Below are 18,872 nucleotides of genomic sequence, written 5' to 3' on the forward strand. Positions count from 1 at the left end.
CGGTTCGCTCCCAGCCCACCTCACCCCACCCCCACAGCGCCTGCTCCCTTCCCAGCCACCTCCCTCCCCTCCCCCACATCCGGTGCTGGCGAAATTAGGAGCCCGGAGCAGCTCCTCAAAGCCCCCCTTGCTCCCCGACTCCCGGAGCGAGAATTGACGTTAGATTGCTTTTTGGGGGGGCCATAGCTTCCCTAGTTCAGCGGACCCCCACTGCTTAAGTTAACCTGAGCGCCAGGAGCTGAATTTACCTACTCTCATTCCTCTCCAGGGTCTCACTACTTTGGAGGTTTTCTCAAATTCCACATACAGAAAGCCACCGACCTTATTCCGGTATCCTACACCCCTTCCTTATCTTAATTATACGCCCACCCCCAGCCCTCAGCATCGGAGTCAAGAGCCACAGGGACACTTCAGTTCTCCTTGTAGGATTGATGAAATCGTAATGAAGAACGCCCCCTAATCTCCCATAAGCGGTGCGGATTCCTCTGGGGGAAGGCCCGTATTATTGACATCTTACAGGCCTTGGTTCTGGACGTTGAGAAGGAGGCTGTGGATCTAGTGGTAGCGATGCTTTTTAGGGTAAATGTATGTAGGTATTGGGGGAAAGGGAGGGATCAACCGAGAAGGAATGGAAGTAGCTTAAAGCTCATTTTAGTTTTTGTTGCTCATGTAGAGTCCAACCTATGAGTTACTCATGTACAGGCCATAAATCTGCAGTCTGAAAGTGTCTTAAAACTAAACTTGGATTAATTGAAAGTAAATTGAAAATACATCTTGTGACCTTGATTTTTAATTTTACCCACAAAGCATATATATATATATATTTTTGCCACCCACATTTAAAAAATTGTATTGCTGTTAATTAGAGCTGAGAGGGGTCAACTATCATTTGTTGTTAATGACCAGTATGTGGAGTCTGATTTAGCATTTCATAATTGACTTTTTTGGGTTGTATTGACAAATCAGTCCTAAATGATCAATGTTGAATGATGCACTATGTTTTTGTTTAAATGAAATTTCCTGAAAATAATTAATTTCAGGATTAATGGAAATTGATGTTGTTGTGAAGCTTTATAAAAACACATTTTTAAAGGTGAAGGCATTTCAAGCAGATATAGTTCTTGATGAAGCAGAAAGAACATGGGCCTGGGATTTGGAAAACCTGGCTTCTAGCTGCTACTGACCAACTTTATGACTCTGGGAAAGTGGGCCTCAGTTCTTTTTTCTATAACATGAGTGGATTGGACAATTTGAATTCAGAACTCAGAAAGTCAGAAGGGATCTTAAAGCCCTCTGAGAAAGAGTTTGGGAATGTTCTCCATTGCTGTCACTTTTCCTCCAAAAATAACCTGGCTTGGAAGTCATTGGTCCAAAGGGAATTTGATTCCCCATAGAAATTGGAGAATAGGTAATGCAAGTAGAGAGGAACAGCTGTATTTCTTCTTGAGCAATAAACCCACTAACAGATTCTGGTACGAATCTTGGAGGCATAAAGAGAATGAATGTATGTACCCTAAGTGTACCAGTTTCCTCACTCGCTCCTGGCGGAAGATGCAGCACTTTTAGTAGTGCTGGAATTCTGGGATGTGTTCCTATTAATTCTAATACAGATAAGGAAGATGTGGTAGAGAGAAAGATGGTGGCAGAAGGAATGGATAAAGAGGCAAAATTGCCCGCTAAAAAGAAAAGAAAGAAGGGCTTGCGAATTAAGGGGAAAAGGCGACGAAAGAAACTGATCCTTGTGAAAAAATTTAGTAAGGATTTGGGATCTGGGAGGCCTGTTGCAGATGCCCCTGCTTTGTTAGCTTCCAGTACTCCTGAGCAGGATGAAGAAAGTCTTTTTGAGAGCAATATAGAAAAACAGATCTACCTACCTAGTACTAGAGCCAAGACCTCCATTGTATGGCACTTCTTTCATGTTGACCCCCAGTACACCTGGCGGGCTATTTGTAACCTCTGTGAAAAAAGTGTTAGCCGGGGTAAACCAGGCAGCCATCTTGGGACATCTACTCTTCAAAGACATCTGCAGGCAAGGCATTCACCTCACTGGACGAGGGCCAACAAATTTGGAGTCACTAGTGGGGAGGAGGACTTTACTTTGGATGTACCTTTATCTCCCTCTTCTGCTGGAAGCAGTGGAAGCTTTGAATATATTCCTACTGATCCATTAAACGATAATAGAATGGGTAAGAAACGGGATAAATCAGTATCTGATGCCCTGAGGGCAGAAAGGGGGAGATTTCTCATCAAAAGTAACATTGTCAAGCATGCCTTAATTCCTGGAACGAGAGCCAAGACATCTGCAGTTTGGAATTTTTTTTATACTGATCCTCAGCACATCTCAAGAGCTGTGTGTAATATATGTAAAAGAAGTGTGAGCCGTGGTAGGCCAGGTTCTCACTTAGGAACTTCAACACTTCAACGACACCTGCAGGCCACACATCCCATCCATTGGGCTGTTGCCAACAAAGACAGTGGTGCGGTTGGAAATGGATTAGATGAGGCTGAGACTGAGAGAAATCTCTTGAGTGATACTTCGAATGGAGAGAAGTCTACAGGCAGCCAAGATTTAACAGCTGAAGACCTTAGTGACTCTGATTCAGATGAACCTCCTGTGTTAGAGATTGAAAATAGGATATCTGAGAGTCCTATTCCTGTTGCAGAACAAGATACTCTGATGCTTGCGCAGGAGAGAGAAACAACATATTGTGAAAATTCAGTCTCCAGTCAAATAAGTCAGGCGATTATTCAAATGATTGTGGAAGATATGCATCCTTACAGCTACTTCTCAACCCCAGCCTTTCAGAGGTTCATGCAGATTGTGGCCCCTGATTATAGGTTACCATCTGAGACTTACTTCTTCACTAAGGCTGTACCTCAGTTATATGATTGGGTCAGAGAAAAAATTTTCTTAACTTTGGAGAATGTTCAAAGCCAAAAGATCCACCTGACTGTGGACATATGGACCCATGACCCATCCACTGACTATTTTATTGTGACTGTACACTGGGTCTCCTTAGACACTGCACCTTCTTCCAATAATGGCTGGATCCCCGATTTTAGAAAATGGGCAGTGCTTTGTGTAACAGGTTTGGCCAAAGACTGTTTGGTAACCAACATTTTACAAGAATTAAATGACCAGATTGGTCTGTGGCTTTCTCCTAATTTCCTCATTCCTAGCTTCATTGTTTCTGACAATTCCTCTAATGTGGTACATGCAATCAAAGATGGTGGTTTTACCCACGTGCCATGCTTCCTGCATTGTTTAAATATAATCATTCAGGATTTTTTCTGTGAGCACAAAAGCATTGAGAACATGTTAGTGGCTGCTAGGAAAACCTGTCATCATTTTAGTCATTCAGTCAAGGCTCGTCAGATACTGCAAGAGTTCCAAAATGATCGACAACTTCCGTGGAAGAATTTGAAGCAGGATGAAACTGGCCATTGGATTTCTACCTTTTATATGTTAAAATGGCTCTTGGAGCATTGCTATTCAGTTCACCATAGTCTTGGTAGAGCCAGTGGAGTTGTACTCACCTCCCTTCAGTGGACCCTAATGACTTACGTTTGTGATATTCTTAAACCGTTTGAGGAGGCCACCCAGAGAGTTAGTGTGAAGACCACAGGATTGAATCAGGTGCTACCCACAGTCCATCATCTACTCCTTTCCCTGCAGAAACTCAGAGAAGATTTTCAAGTCAGAGGTATTACACAGGCCCTCAATCTGGTGGACAGTTTATCTCTGAAACTTGAAACGGACACCCTACTAAGTGCCATGCTCAAATCTAAGCCCTGTATCTTGGCTGCTTTGTTAGATCCTTGCTTTAAAAATAGTTTGGAAGACGTTTTCCCTCAAGGTGCTGATTTAGAAATGTATAAGCAGATCCTTGCAGAAGAAGTTTGTAATTATATGGAATCTTCACCAGAGGTCTGCCATATTGCAACTTCAGAAGCTTCTGGTCCCTCAGCTATAGTACAAATGGACTCATTTACTTCATCTACAAGAGAAGGCACCTCCAGTTCAGGGTCTGTTGATAGTTCAGCTGCAGATAATGTTGGCATTGGAAGCAAAAGCTTCATGTTTCCGTCTGCTGTAGCAGTAGTGGATGAATACTTCAAAGAAAAGTATTCAGAAATCTCAGGAGGTGATGACCCTTTGATTTACTGGCAGAGGAAGGTGAACGTATGGCCAGCTTTGACCCAAGTTGCCATTCAGTATCTAAGCTGCCCTATGTGTAGTTGGCAATCTGAATGTATCTTTACTGCAAATAGCCACTTTCATCCAAAGCAGACCATGAGCCTGGACTTTGACAATATAGAACAGCTGATGTTTCTGAAAATGAACTTGAAAAATGTTAAATATGATTATTCTACATTGGTTCTGAGCTGGGATCCTGAAAATGAAGTTGTTCAAAGCAATGAAAAAGAAATATTATCTTAATTTTCCTTTCTCCGTTTAAAATGGGCAACTTCTTGCTTTGTTACTGTATTCTAATTGCTATAGTTGTTACATATTGTTAACTAATTATTTTTTATACATGAATCTGGGGAAACCTGAAAACACAAAAAGGACTGAAAATTCCTCAGAGGTAATGTTGGCAAAGTGAAGATTAACTTTAATGATTTCACAGTACTAACTCAATGTGGCTGTCACATGAAATTTTGTTTACACAAGTTGAGAGAAAGATATTTTTTATTTAAAAAATATAGTGCAGCATTGAAAGGCCTTGTGCTATTTCTTACTGGTAAACTGAACTAGTAATTGGTTTTAAGTAAAAATCTCTCCCAACATGAAAAGTTTGATTACTCTAAAACCAATGATAATTGAAAAAAACAAACAAACACATACTAAGCTGGTATTTCTCCCCTTCACCCCCATTTTTCTATTTCTTTTAAAACCCTGAGTCGTACTTAAAGCTTGGCAAACACAAAACCTACAAAATTGTTTTATATTTGGAAATTTCTAATTGCCTCCTCATACTGGTCAGCTGAGTTTACCCTTTATAGGATTGGATCTGTATATAAGGGAAACATTACAATTAGGAAAAATTACTTTTAATCTTTGAATTACCTTTTTTAACCTTTTTAAAATAGTATAAAAACAAAGATTGCATAGGTACTTTTGCCTAATTATGGGTAAATGACATAGTAAAAGTTTTACAAAATTTAAAAAGATTGAATGGGAATTAAAGTCTAAGTCCCATACATGAGCATACTTTGACAATCCTAGTATCCATTTTCCAAAGAATGTTTTTCCGATATTAAGTGATCTTAAATACTTTTTAATATATACTGAATTCTTCATAACTACGTATTCTTAACTACGAAATTGTTTTGGCCTCAATTCTTAACTAAAAATAAGCAATCAATATTTTCATGTGTTAGGAATCATTTCCTCACTGGTAAAATGAGAGAATGGATTTCAGTGATTTTTAAGGTTCCTTTCCACTCTGTTTCTATGATTGATTGGGAGGCCAGAAAATGATGACTTTTAATAAAAGTCTATTAAAATTTTCAGACTGAATAACTAATGTAAGATCCCAATTTTTCCTTTTTTTCATTTTAGATTTGGGGATATTCCCTGCCCAAAAATTTCCTGGAAAATTGACTAGTATTAAGTGTGAGTAAAAGGTGTCCCCTTTTTTTTTTTTTTTTAAGTTTTTATTTTAGTTTTGTCTTGGATAGTATTTGGCAAGATTTAGCCTAGAAATAATGTAGTATCTATTACATGAGAATCAAAATTGCTTTGTTACTGGGCTGGTTTCAAAATTTAGAATTCATTTCTATGTATCAAATCGTTTTTTGGTGGGGTTTTTTTTTTTTGGCCTTTTTTCTTTTAATTCTGAAATGGTAAATGTACCATTGTGGAATGAAATTTCAACTTCAAAAGTTTACCCTTTTATTAACTAGAGTAAATGGATAATTGCAACGTCTTTAGTTGTAGCCATCAGTAGTAAAGAATTTGAAATTAGGCTGCATAAGCAAGCCTCTGCAGGGCCAATATTGAATTTCATGCCAGTTGACACTGGTTGCTATAAAAGAAAAACAATCTTCCCTTAATAGAAGCTTTTTGTATTTTGACAGTGCCAGCTCAGTATGGCTATAATGCTGCTCTGCCTTCTACAGCTTGCTGCACCACTCTGTAGTTACTCTATAACTATACGTTTCTATCTTTTTTGGTTAAACACTCCGTGAAGATGAAAAAGATAATGATATACATGCATCCATATTGTACACATTGATATATGTGTAAAGATTTCCCTTCATCTTTATTTTGCCGGCTGGGCAAAATTTTGTGTAACATACTTCATGATACTTTGGTATAAGAGTAAGTTCACTACTTTTATAATGAACCCAAATCTAAAGGCTTTTGTAGTGTATTTTAAAAGGGAAAACTTACCCAAATGTTTTATTTCTACACATTTGTGTGTATGTGTGTGTGTGTATGTGTGTATAAGCCAGTTAGTATATATGTATATTATGTACATAAAACACTTTATATTTTTACATACAAGTGTGCTTTTATTATACAGATAATAAAGATGGGGGAAGGTTTCTGTTTTTTTCTTAATAGGTGAAGAAATCTTGAAGACCAGAAATTGGATCTTATTGAATTTTGGTGTTCTTTTTATTTTTTCTCTTTCTTTTTTTCTTTTTAAATTATATTGTTCGACTATGGAAGATGGATTTTTTTAAAAAAATAATCCTTTGAATTTCAAGTTCATCTTTAAATGAACTTTTTTGTTTGTTTTTTGTTTTTGTTTTTATTTTGAGGAGATAACTAGCCATAGCTGTCTCCAGTCTGACAAAGGTTGTTCGAATGGACTTAATCTCCCAATAGTTGGGAAATGTTTTAAAAACACATCCTGTGTTTGAATTGTGGCTGAGAGGTTTCCTTGGCAATGTGAGGAGGAAATTTTTTTCTGCCTCATTATTATTAATTCATGGATTGAGTGTTGGTTCGACCTACAGGCGTGATAGATTGGAACTCAGTGAAGACACAGATGTTCCTGTTGAGAGCAACCAGCTAATGTAAGTGTGGAAATTGGGTTTTTCTCATTAAAGGGATAAACATTTTTGTAATTTAAGGCATAATTTTCCTGGATTAGTCAGAAATTAACCATCATCAAAACTTTTTTTTCTTGTAATTGTTTACAAGCTTTTGGTTAGGGAATAAAGGCACCCCCTTTCCTTTTTTTGATAATATGTGCACATTTAAAAAAAGGTAAAAACATTATAGCCAAGGTGAAATCTCCCTGTAATTCCATTTGTATAGGTAAATACTATTAAAATTTGGTTTTAACAATGTGATTTCATTAGATGATTTGGAGGAAGAACTTGGAAGATTTTACCTGAAATACTTTAATTCATTGTTTCCTCATTTTAGCATTACATTTTAAAGGCGATTTCTGTGATTGAGTTGTCTTTTGGAAGACTAAATCCATTTCAAGAGGACTTGAAGCTGGTCCTCACCTTGAGGAAGCCGTGGCTTGTTTTCAAGAAGCCATTCCTGATCTCAGGATCTAGCCAGCATGCCTCATCAAGGAGAAGACTGCTATTTTTTTTTCTATTCTACATGTACCAAAGTAAGAATTGAAATCTCTAAAATCAGTTCTTTCTATGATTCCCCTAATAAAATTGAAGACGTATTTTCAGTACACTAAGTTGTTTTCATGTTTTGTTTTTCTGCACTGTTTATTATCTGCTGTCAGTTTTTTAGTAAAGGATAGCATTCCTAGGTGAATTCGTTCTTTATGTTTTCCTCTTCGTTTTATGTTCTTCATGTTCTACAAAAGTGTAAAGGTTTCTTACCTATAATTAATTTGTTCAGGGTGCCTTTGGAATTAGGAGCACTTTGGCCTGTGGCTTACCAACTTTGATTTTGTTTCCTGTGGGTTGTATTGTACTTCTAGAAACTGCTATGAGTTGAATTCACCTTCAGATTTCCTGCTGAATACTGAAGCCATCTACTAAATATGCTTTTGTAGCTTTTCTGTTTTTTATCAAAACTTCCTTGTTTTCTGTTTGGTTGTACTGCAGCTCCATTTAGATCATTCTGCTATTTTCTGTTGTTCCTTTATGACTTAATTCTATAAATGTACATGTTATTACAAAAACTTTTCTTTAGTCATCTTGATGCTGTGTTTAAAATTAACAGTTTCGAGCAAAGCCCTGATCTCATATAGCACTTTGCACAACAGTAGTATTTGGATAATATCATGTATAAAGTATGGAGTGAAGCATAGAATTATATTTAAATCTTTATCTATTAACTTCCTTTCTGGCCTTTTTTCAAAAACTAATCACATTAGTTGGGATGTATGAAACAGTTAAAGATGAACAGTATAATGTATTTTTAAAGAGTATCTAATACTCCCACTTGTCTTTTTTAATTTATGTCATCTCTCAGCTTGTCTCGTTCCTGTTGTCACATAAGATGAAGGGTAGTGTCAGGAAATAGGTTGTAGAAAATTATAAATTTGTTGATCTCTGATTGTTTTTGTTATCCCGTCTCAGGTGTCTTCTTTCTTGTCTGTCTCTCCTTACTGTTTTCTATTTGTCTAGATGCCAGGAAACTATTATAATGAACATTTCACTTGAGATCTATTTCAGCTTCACAGTTCTTTTCTGTATTACTCTCTTTGTTGACAGGGTGACAGCTGTCCATTCCGTCACTGTGAAGCTGCACTAGGAAATGAAACTGTTTGCACATTATGGCAAGAAGGACGCTGTTTTCGACAGGTGTGCAGGTTTCGGCACATGGAGATTGATGTAAGTTTTGAATTTGTATTATAAAAAATATAAGGGGGAGATGACATTTTATATGATATGTGAGTTAAATTTTTAAAAATGATCCAATGAAATTTCTGTCATTATTATAATGCTCACTTAATATCTACATGTTTTGGAGTATGAATTGGTATAATTTTTCTGAAAGGCAGTTTGGTAAAATATCTAATGTATAAAAATTATGTATGTACTATATTGGGAGTATTTACATCTCTTTATTTTCAAACCATCTCAAACTTAAGAGAAAAATTACAAGTACAATATAAAACTTTTTTTCTAAGACATTTGGGAATAAATTACTGACATTCCCTATCACTTCCAAATGTTTTCATGAGTATTTCCTACAAATAGGAAGGACATTCTCCTATATAACCATTATACAACCTTTAAAATAGAAAATTAACATTGATATATTACCTTCACTTAATTCTCAGATCTGACTCAAGTTTTGCCATGTGCCAATAATGTTTTTTATTTCAGAAGGAGCATGTCCAGAATCAAGTATTGCATGTAGTTGTCATGACTTCAGTCACCTTCAGTCTAGAATAATTGCTCAATCTTTGCTTGCCTTTCATTGGCATTGACACTTTTAGTTACAGGTCACTTATTTTGTAGACTGTCCCTCAATTAGGGTTAGTCTGATATTTCCTCATGATTAAATTCAGGGTTTGTACTTTTGGCAAGAACATCAGAGTTGATACTCTTCTCATTGTATACCATTATTAGGTGACATACAGTGTGTGTTTTTAATCCTCACCTAAGGACATCGAACCCACAGCCTTTTGGTGTATGGTACGATGCTCCAACCAACTGAGCCACCTGGCCCCAGGACAGGTGGCATACAATTTTAATTATCCCATCACTGGTGATGTTAGTGATCATTTCATTAAGGTAGATCTACCAGACTGCTTTACTATAAAGTTTTTCTTTTTGTAATAAGCATTTTATGGAGAAGTAATTTGAGAACCTATAATAATCCCATTTCTTATCAAACTTTCCATTTTTTTCAGTGATTTATTTGTGCAAATTCATGGTTTCCTATTTTATTCAATGTGTTGTACTTCATTGTTATTATATTTTATCCTCAAATAGACCTAGATTTGGCCAGTAAGAGCCCTTCAAGCTGGTTTTTGTGTCTTTTGGATGTTTCCATCATTCTTCAAATACCTCTTTGCTTTCTGGCTTAATAAGACTTTCTAGGCTCATCCTGTACTTTTCCTCCTCTAGTTTTGGAATCAACCATATCTCCAAGGAGCTTTGGTTCCTTTTAGTGAAAAGTAGTATATGGAAATGAGCTTTGAGCTGCTCCTGGACTGTTACTGCTTCTAGGCCTACAGTGGACAGAAGGAGGAAATACATAAATGTATATACATACACATGTTTACATCATTAGTTATTACTTCCTGCTTTTGTATGGAAAATCGTGAGATCACATAGATACCTCCAATTCACAAATAGGCTTCTACTTTTCCCCACTTGTAACTCTTTTCTGAAAGTTAGAAACTTGGCTTTCATTCTCCTTAATATTACTTATTTGATCAGTCCCCTGGTTATGTAATCCAATATTGTATTCCAGTCTCTTCCTACCTCTTAGGTGTTAAGTCCATCTGATCCACTGTGTCCTTTAGAGTCTCTGTTTCCTTGTTAAGTTTTTGTCTGGATGATCTATCCAGTAAAGTCAGAGGGGTGTTAAAGCCCCCCAGTATGACTGTATTGTTGTCAATCTCTCCATTAAAGTCCTCTAGAAGTTTTTTTTAATATATATTTTATTGATTTTTTACAGAGAGGAAGGGAGAGGGATAGAGAGTTAGAAACATTGATGAGAGAGAAACATCGACCAGCTGCCTCCTGCACACCCCCCACTGGGGATGTGCCCGAAACCAAGGTATATGCCCTTGACTGGAATCGAACCCAGGACCCTTCAGTCCGCAGGCCGATGCTCTATCCACTGAGCCAAACCGATAAGGGCTAGAAGTTTTTTTATATATTTAGGTGCTCTTAATATTGGGTACATATATGTTTACCAGGGTTAGTCTCTTAACGATGGCCTTCATTTCAAAGTCTGTTTTGTTGTATATGAGTATTCCTATTCCAGCTTTTTTTCTTTTCCATTTGCATGGAAAATATTTTTCCATCCCTTCACTCTCATCCTGTGTGTGTCTTTTGTTTTGAGGTGGGTCTCTTGTAGACAGCATATAGTTGGGTCATGTTTTTGTATCCATTTAGCTACCTTATGCATTTTGATTGGAGCATTTAGTCCATTTACACAGGGTTATTATTGATAGGTACTTATTTATTGCCATTTTAATTCTGTATGGCTAGGTTTCTCTCTCTGTTTCTTCTCATTATAGCAATCCCTTTAGCATTTCTTGTAATGCTGGCTTGGTGGTGATGTACTCCTTTAGCCTTTTTTTGTCTGGGAAGCTCTTTATTTGACCATCTATTTTAAATGATAGCCTTGCTGGATATAGTGATCTTGGTCTCAGATCCTTGCTTTCCATTACCTTGAGTACTTCATGCCATTCCCTTCTGGCCTGTAGTGTTTCTGATGAGAAATCAGGTGTCAGCTCTATGGGAACTCCTTTGTAGGTAACAGTTTTCTTCTCTCTTGCTGCCTTTAAGATTCTCTTTTTGTCTTTAATTTTTGGCATTTTAATTATGATGTGTATGGACATGGGTCTGTTTGGGTTCTTCTTGTTTGGGGTTCTCTGTGCCTCCTGAACTTTTGTGACTTTTTCCTTTACCAGGTTAGGGAAGTTTTCTATCATTTCTTCAAACACCTTCTCTGTCCCTTTCTGCCTCTTCTGGCATACTACTATTCTAATATTGTTACGTTTCACATTGTCCCACAACTCCCTTAAGCTGTCCTCCTGTTTTTTAATTGTTTTTTCTTTTTGGTTCTCTGATTGAGTGATATTTTCAACTCTGTCTTTTAATTCACTGATTTGATCCTCAGTTTCCCCTAATCTCCTGTGTATTCCTTCCAGTGTGTTCTTTATTTGTGTTATGTCATTCTTTATTTCAGACTGTTCTTTTTTCATAGTTACTATATCTTTTTTCATGCTGTTGTGCTTTTTTTAACAGTCATTACTCTGAACTCTGTTTCAGATAAATTTCTTATCTCTGTTTCATTTATCTCTTCTTCTGGAGAATTCTCTAATTCTTTCATTTGGGGGTTGTTTCTTTGTTTCCTCATTTTGGCTGTCTGTCTGGGTTTGTGCCTCTGTATTAGGTAGATCCTCTACACTTCTCAATCTCTAGTGCAGGACAGTGTTAAAGTCTGTTTCTGACTAATTAGATCAGGTAAAGACTCAAAGCCTCCAGAGACTGCCTCTGCCTACAGACTGATAGGATTCGGACTTGAATTGCCCCCCACCCCCCAAGCAGTTGGCCTCAGGTGTGGTGAGTTTTTTTTCAACAGGGTGGGGCAGTTGCTTCTGCCTGGAGGCTAATTGTTATTTTTAATCTCTCAAGTGGCTTCAGGACAAGGTGTTTTCCAATAGGGTGTGTCAACTGTCTTCATCCACGCAAGGCAAATGTCTGTGTGGAAAAGATGTCCTCCACTGTGTGAGGGAATGACTCAGAACAGGAAACTGGGGGTGTCTGCCTTCTGAGCTTTAACCCCTGTGTTCCCAATCCTGGCTTCTGCTCACAAAGCTCCAGTGCACTCTGCCCTCCCTCTGCTGGAGCACAAGGTGGGTGGCTCCACAGGGATTTTTGTGCATTGGACCTTTAAGAGGATGCCTGCGTTTTCATCTGTTACTCCCTGGCAGACAGCACCCCCGCTGCTGTTCATAGCCAGATGGTATGTGGGTTCCTCTTTATTTTTGGTGCTTTCTGCTGGGGGACCCAGCTTGGGGATTAGATGCCAGAGTTCTCAGTGGCACTCCCCCACAGCTGAGATATTTCTCCAGGACTTCAGTTGCCGTCTGTGGGTGTCCAGCCAGCCCTTTCCTACCAGTCTCTGTGCGGTCTCCACTTTCAGTCCTTGGGTGTCAGGGTTCTCTCCTGTGAGTTTTTCGTTGATTGTTCAGGAAGTTTTTCTGTATTTCAGTTGTAATTCCAGTTTGTTCCTGGGAGCATGTCCGTGCAGCATCCACTTACTCTGCCACCATTTTTAATCATCTTCAGGTGTTGACATCACACCTGAGGCTGCTTCTCCACAGGGACACCTTTCTCACCTTATGTCAATGCCAACACCTGTACCAGGTCTCCCCCATGCTTCACTGTGAGGACTCCTTCCTCAGCCTTTTTGGACCTCAGCATTCTATTCCACATCCTTGGGCTCTGATACTATGTTGGACAGCCCTCCCATGTGAGGTGCTCACTCTCACCCTGTTTGTTCTCCAACTCTGCACCTGGTCCCCACTCAGGAAGACCCTACCTTTCTCCTGTTGGTTGGTCTTGGAGGCTGATTCTGGGAAGACCCTCCATAAGTACACCCTCCTTAACTTAACTACATTGGGATCCCTTCTGCACAGAAGTCTTGCTCGCCTTACCATGCTGCTCAGGCTCCAACACTGTGCCAGGCCATCCTCTTATGCAAATGTCATACCAACTCCTGTGAGTTCTGACACCTGTGCCAGTCCCACCTTGTCCAGTAGACTCCTCACCTCAGTCCGGCTCTAACTCCCTGCTCTGGGCCACATACCCTTCCCTTTTCCAGCATGAATGCCTGCCTCTCTCAGCCTTACCTAATGACTTTGGTCTGAATTGTTTGAGGGGTCTTGTAGGAAGGAAGAGACTAAATACGCAGTTTGGACGTCTGGGCTTATATAGCTACTCTAGTTTGGTCCCAGGTTTATAGTCTCTTAACTGTCTTCTATGCTGCCTGTCTTCCAAATAGCAGGGAATTCACTAACATTCAGAGAAAGGAATACTCTAACTTTTGAAAAGTCATATTGTAACACTGCTGGCATAGTTTGTAAATTGGCACAACTCCTAGGAAAGATCTCTAAGTGTCAGGGTCTCTAAGAAGAACTACATTTAGAGATTCTCTAGAACAGTGGTTCTCAACCTTGGCTGCACATTAGAATCACCTGGGAATCTTTTTAAAATCCTGATTTCTGGGCCTCATCCTCCGGAAATTCTGTTTCTTTGTTACTAATGTTGTGGCCCCACCCCATAACAAAGAAACAGAATTTCCGGAGGATGAGGCCCAGAAATCAGGATTTTAAAAAGACTCCCAGGTGATTCTAATGTGCAGCCAAGGTTGAGAACCACCGTCTTATAAGAACTCTTGTGATTATATTGGTCCCACCTGGATAATCCAGGATACTCTCCCCATCTGAAGATCCTCAACTTAACTACACCTGCAAAGCCTCTTTTGCCACATCCTATGTAATCCTATATAATAAAAGGCTAATATGCAAATTGTCCCCTATGTGATGTTTCTGCCTAGGGAAGCCCATGAGAGATCCAAAGTTTTTATTGGGGCAGGTTGCTTAGGCACCCTCTACCACATACCAAACTCCAGACTCCCAAAAGGATGGGAGGTGTTCAGCATAAGCTGTATTTCCACAAACAGTCTAGGGCACATTCTGAGTGCCGAGTTTCCAATGCCAGCCAAGGGCCACCCTTGAAAGGCTGTCTAAGGGTAGCAGCTGTAGGGCTGCTCTGTTAACTATTCTGCACAGAGGCTTATTTGGCTGCAGCATCTTACACTATTATACCTATGGCTCCCATGTACAAAGTGAGATACAGATTACTTTTTGTAGCATAATTTGTATTAGTAAAATGTATGAAGCAACCTAACCTTCATTTAAAATAAAATTTTACTCTATTCATGCAGTGGTGTGCTGGGTAGCTGTAAACAAAAAATTTTAAAAGGGAAACTATTTAAATTGACACGGAAAGATCAGAATATATTATTAGTGAAAAGGGGTCAGAATAAGGTGTGTAATATGCTACCATTTGTAAAAAAAGAGAGAGGGAAAATAATTTGTATTTATTTTTACTTGTATATGCATTTTAAAAATAGAAGTATAAAAGAAACTTTACAATGGCTGTTGGGGTGGGAACAGGATTGAGAAAGGGCCATTTTACTGTAACCCCTTCTGTATGCAGTCAATTTTTATTATTCCTGGGCTTCATATTTGAAAATTTGTCTACTCGCTAAAATTTATTTGTAACCTCTGAAGTAATACTTGCTTTGATTGGCAGTCAGACATGTGCAGGTCACTAAAAATGTGAGTCTCTTGAGGCACCTCATTTCCAGCTGAGATCAAACAAAACAATGCTCTGCTTTTCTTGTTTCAGCTCTCATAGTGTAAACAAGTGTCCTTTTTGTGGCCTATTTTAGTGCCCCTCCCCCTTTTGTTGGTGATTTTCCAATTTAAAATGGCCCCAAGAATAGTGCTGCAGTATTATGTAATGTTCCTAAGCACAGGAAAGAAAGTATGTGTAATAGATAAAGCCTCATTCAAGTATGACTTATAGTGTGTTGGCCTAGAGTTCAATATTAGTGAATCAATATGTTTTTTTAAAATATTTTTTTAACATTTCAGAGAGGAAGGGAGAGAGAGAAACATCAATAGTGAGAGAGAATCATTGATCGGCTGCCTCCTGCATGCCCCACACTGGGGATCAGCCCGAAACCAAGGCATGTACCCTGTCTGGGAATCGAACCTTGACCTGATTCATAGGTCGACACTCAACCACTGAGCCACGCCTGCTGGGCAACAATACATATTAAGTAAGGTGACTTTAAACACAAACACATAAAACAACATTATATATTGATCAGTTGATACAAATATTGTGATCAGAAGCTTATAGGAACCTTACTCTGTATACCTTTGGTCTATGTGCTGTATTACCTATAAAAAATTTAAAGAAATAATCATGTTGGAGAACGTTACTGTGGAGAATTTGTTGCTAAATGAAAAATGTACAGGATTATATGAAATAACCTTTTTTAAAGTGTGCATCTACACATTTACATTTTTTAAGTAAAAGAATTCTATACCAAAATAAGTGATTCTCTTTAGGTAATAGTATAACAGGCATTTATTTCTATTTTCCAAGTTGTCTTTATTGTTTGTGTTTTATTTTCATTTAGAAACAAAATCCAGTAAGTGTATTAAACAGATCAAATAAATGTCATGTGATTCGTGTATATGGAGGCTGCTAGTATAGAAGGCATCTAGTAATTTGAAAATTGCTTCCAGGAAAGGAGTAAAACCTTAAGGAAAGACAGACTTAGGAGCAAGGAAGATTGATTGATACTAGGTTCTGCCTTGAGGAAGGGGTTGAGTAATTATTCTTATCTAAAACACAATGGTAGCTAATACACCTACTTTTGGATGTAACCGGAACTAAGATATTTTATCCAGAGGTAAAGGTATTTGCCGTACTTTTAGAAAATAGGAAAGTTGTACATGTGGCAGTAAATTCAAGACATAAATTTTTAAAACAGTTTTTGCCAATTGCCTTTTAAAGCTATTGAGCTACTTTATATTTTCATTATAAGTATATGGGATTGCATGATTCTTTCGCATCCCTAACAACACTGTATTATCAGTCTGAGTAGTAGACTTTGATCTTTGCTCTTTTTTATACATTTAAGGATCTTTTTGTAATGGCCATTATTTCTATGTTTCCTTCCTCCATATTTTAAAATTTCTGAAATAATGCTGCTATTCTTTCCGGGAATTTTAAACCTTAGGCTCTTAAAATGATGAGACATCCAAAATAATGCAGGTTATTAATCAGAGGTTAGTTACTTTTCAGAATGTTTACCAGTTCCTTTTTCTTCGTTGAACTATTTGTTAAAGTATATATAGAATTTTCACAAAGTGAATAATATACTTACTTGACCAGCACCTAGTCCTAGATCAAGAAATAGAATATTTCCAACACTCTATCTTCCCCTTCATTGTCACTAACAAAATCCCCCAAAAACAGATGAACAAATTAATACAGGTCACACTTCATTTTTATTTGGAAACTATGTTTTTCCCTCTTGCAGAAAAAACGGAGTGAGATTCCTTGTTATTGGGAAAATCAACCAGTGGGATGTCAAAAACTAAACTGCGCTTTTCATCACAAGAGCGGACGTTATGTGGATGGCCTTTTTCTACCTCCAAGCAAAAGTGAGATGTTTTTAATTTTAAAAGAATAATTACTATATAATGAACACCTACTATGCACACTGTATAAAGTACTTTATATACTTGCCTTCTTTTTCTAGTGTGAGAGAGAGGTATTATTTCCACTTTACGGTATTATTTCCACTTTACAGATGAAGGAACCCAACTTTATTAAGGTTAGGTGATTTGTACAGTTATAAACCAGTAAGTAGCAGAGTCACAATCCTGTTGCCAAAAGCCATGTGCCTCATAAGTGCTTGGCGTTACAGTTTAGATTACTAGAGCTTACTTCATTCCCATTTTCTTATCAGACCCATAGAGGCTTTTTTGACTTTTTTTCTCTCTCTAGTCCTCACCCAAGGTCATGCTTAGAGAAAGAGGAGGAAGGGGGGTAGAGAGAGAAAGAGAAACATGGATGTGAGAGAGAAACAGATTGGTTGCCTTCCGCACGTGTCCCGACCAGGGATCGAACCCGAAACCCAGGTGTGTGCCCTGACTGGGAATTGGACCAACAACGCCTCGTTGCATGGGACATGCTCCAACCAACTGACCTATTATGGCTGGGCAGTGGTTTTTGAAAGAAACTTGATTCTCTCAGAGTGTTTGGCAGATCTCTTCCTCCACCTGTTTTATAAAATAAGGTTTATTGGAATGAAGCCATCCCCATTCATTTTCATATTGTCTATGGCCAAATTTTGTGCTACTGCTTCATAGTTGAGTAGTTGAGAGATCTGTAGAGCCTATAATATTTGCTATCCAGCTTTTTACAGAACTACACGCCCTGTCTGGTTTGGCTCAGTAAATAGAGTGTCAGCCTGCAGACTGAAGGGTCCCAGGTTCAATTCCAGTCAAGGGCACATGCCCGGCTTGCGGGCTCCATCTCCAGTGGGGGGGGTGTAGGAGGCAGCCAATCAATGATTCTCTCATCAGTGATGTTTCTTTCTCTCTCTCCCTTCCTCTCTGAAATCAATAAAATATATATTTAAAAAATAATAATAAAATAAATAAAACTATGCCCTACCAAAAGCTAGTATTTATTTCCAGAGTGTCTTATAAAGTGATTTCCTAGTGGAATGATCAGCCATTTGAAAACCACATCTACTATGTGATTAAATTTTGATGGCTATATATTTTCACCTTTATTTAAGGAAGGAAAATTACAATATTAAAATTACATGTGTAGAATTTATAGTCACTATGCATCTAGCCTCCTGTATAATCTATATTTTGAATGCCCACTTTGAATGTACTTTCATACAGTAAAAAGTTAACTAAAAGCCAAGTTTTCCCTCCTTGGAAATTTAGAACCTAATTGGGAAAATGGAGATGTTAAATAAAAACACATTAAGTGCTCATAAGGAAAATGCACCAAACTTTTGGTGAGGGTGTTCTGATGATATGGGATTATATCTTTGGTTTTTAATTGATGACTAATTTTGCATATCTAGCTGTGTTGCCCACTGTGCCTGAGTCACCAGAGGAGGAAGTGAAGGCTTCCCAGCTCACAGTTCAACAAAACAAATTGTCTGTCCAGTCCAATCCCTCCCCTCAACTGCGAAGTGTGATGAAAGTAGAAAGTTCAGAAAATGTTCCTAGCCCCACACATCCACCAGTTGTGATCAATGCTGCAGATGATGATGAAGACGATGATGGTATGCTTTAGTTCTTTATGGCAAATAAGTGATCAAGATCACTTAATGAATTAGAATTAAAGCTCTAGGCCTGTTTTTAATTGAAAATTTGCCTTAAATGTTAATATAGATCAGTTTTCTGAGGAAGGTGATGAAACCAAAACACCCACCCTGCAACCAACTCCTGAAGTTCATAATGGATTACGAGGGGCTTCTGCCCGGAAACCCGGGGTCAATTTAAAACAAGGTAAGAGGAGGCTGTATCAATGCTGGCTCCCGCTCTTAAATCTTGCAACACTATTGAATGTCCAAACTATTTTAAATACTTTTGCAATTTAATTCATGTTCTAATGAACAAAAT

The 18,872-nt window shown here is 38.1% G+C and overlaps 2 protein-coding genes across 11 annotated transcripts in view; both read left to right on the plus strand.

Annotated features, from left to right (window-relative positions):
* Positions 1–18,872, plus strand: part of ZC3H11A (zinc finger CCCH-type containing 11A) — a 34,627-nt gene that overhangs the window by 370 nt on the left and 15,385 nt on the right. For 2 of the 10 annotated variants that reach the window (XM_014549676.1, XM_014549678.1), the window contains exons 2-9: positions 269–473; positions 5,567–5,620; positions 6,973–7,032; positions 7,388–7,586; positions 8,653–8,772; positions 16,760–16,883; positions 18,329–18,532; positions 18,642–18,758. In XM_014549676.1, coding sequence (XP_014405162.1) covers positions 7,533–7,586; positions 8,653–8,772; positions 16,760–16,883; positions 18,329–18,532; positions 18,642–18,758 — 619 coding nt within the window. In that variant the 5' untranslated portion in view covers positions 269–473; positions 5,567–5,620; positions 6,973–7,032; positions 7,388–7,532. Of the gene's footprint in view, positions 1–268; positions 474–5,566; positions 5,632–6,972; positions 7,033–7,387; positions 7,587–8,652; positions 8,773–16,759; positions 16,884–18,328; positions 18,533–18,641; positions 18,759–18,872 lie in introns of all 10 variants that reach the window. The other 8 variants (XM_005878574.2, XM_014549680.1, XM_014549681.1 and 5 more) reach the window with 6 other exon arrangements.
* Positions 481–5,560, plus strand: ZBED6 (zinc finger, BED-type containing 6). Its single transcript, XM_005878573.2, has one exon. The coding sequence runs from the start codon at positions 1,499–1,501 to the stop codon at positions 4,439–4,441; it is 2,943 nt and encodes a 980-aa protein (XP_005878635.1). The 5' UTR covers positions 481–1,498; the 3' UTR covers positions 4,442–5,560.

The sequence above is a fragment of the Myotis brandtii genome, unplaced genomic scaffold (genome assembly GCF_000412655.1).
Source record: "Myotis brandtii unplaced genomic scaffold, ASM41265v1 scaffold566, whole genome shotgun sequence".
Taxonomy (NCBI): Eukaryota; Metazoa; Chordata; class Mammalia; order Chiroptera; family Vespertilionidae; genus Myotis; species Myotis brandtii.

Coding starts and splice junctions, on each gene's coding strand:
- ZBED6 (XM_005878573.2), top strand. CDS start 1,499: ATGAATGTATGTACCCTAAGTGTACCAGTTTCCTCACTCGCTCCTGGC.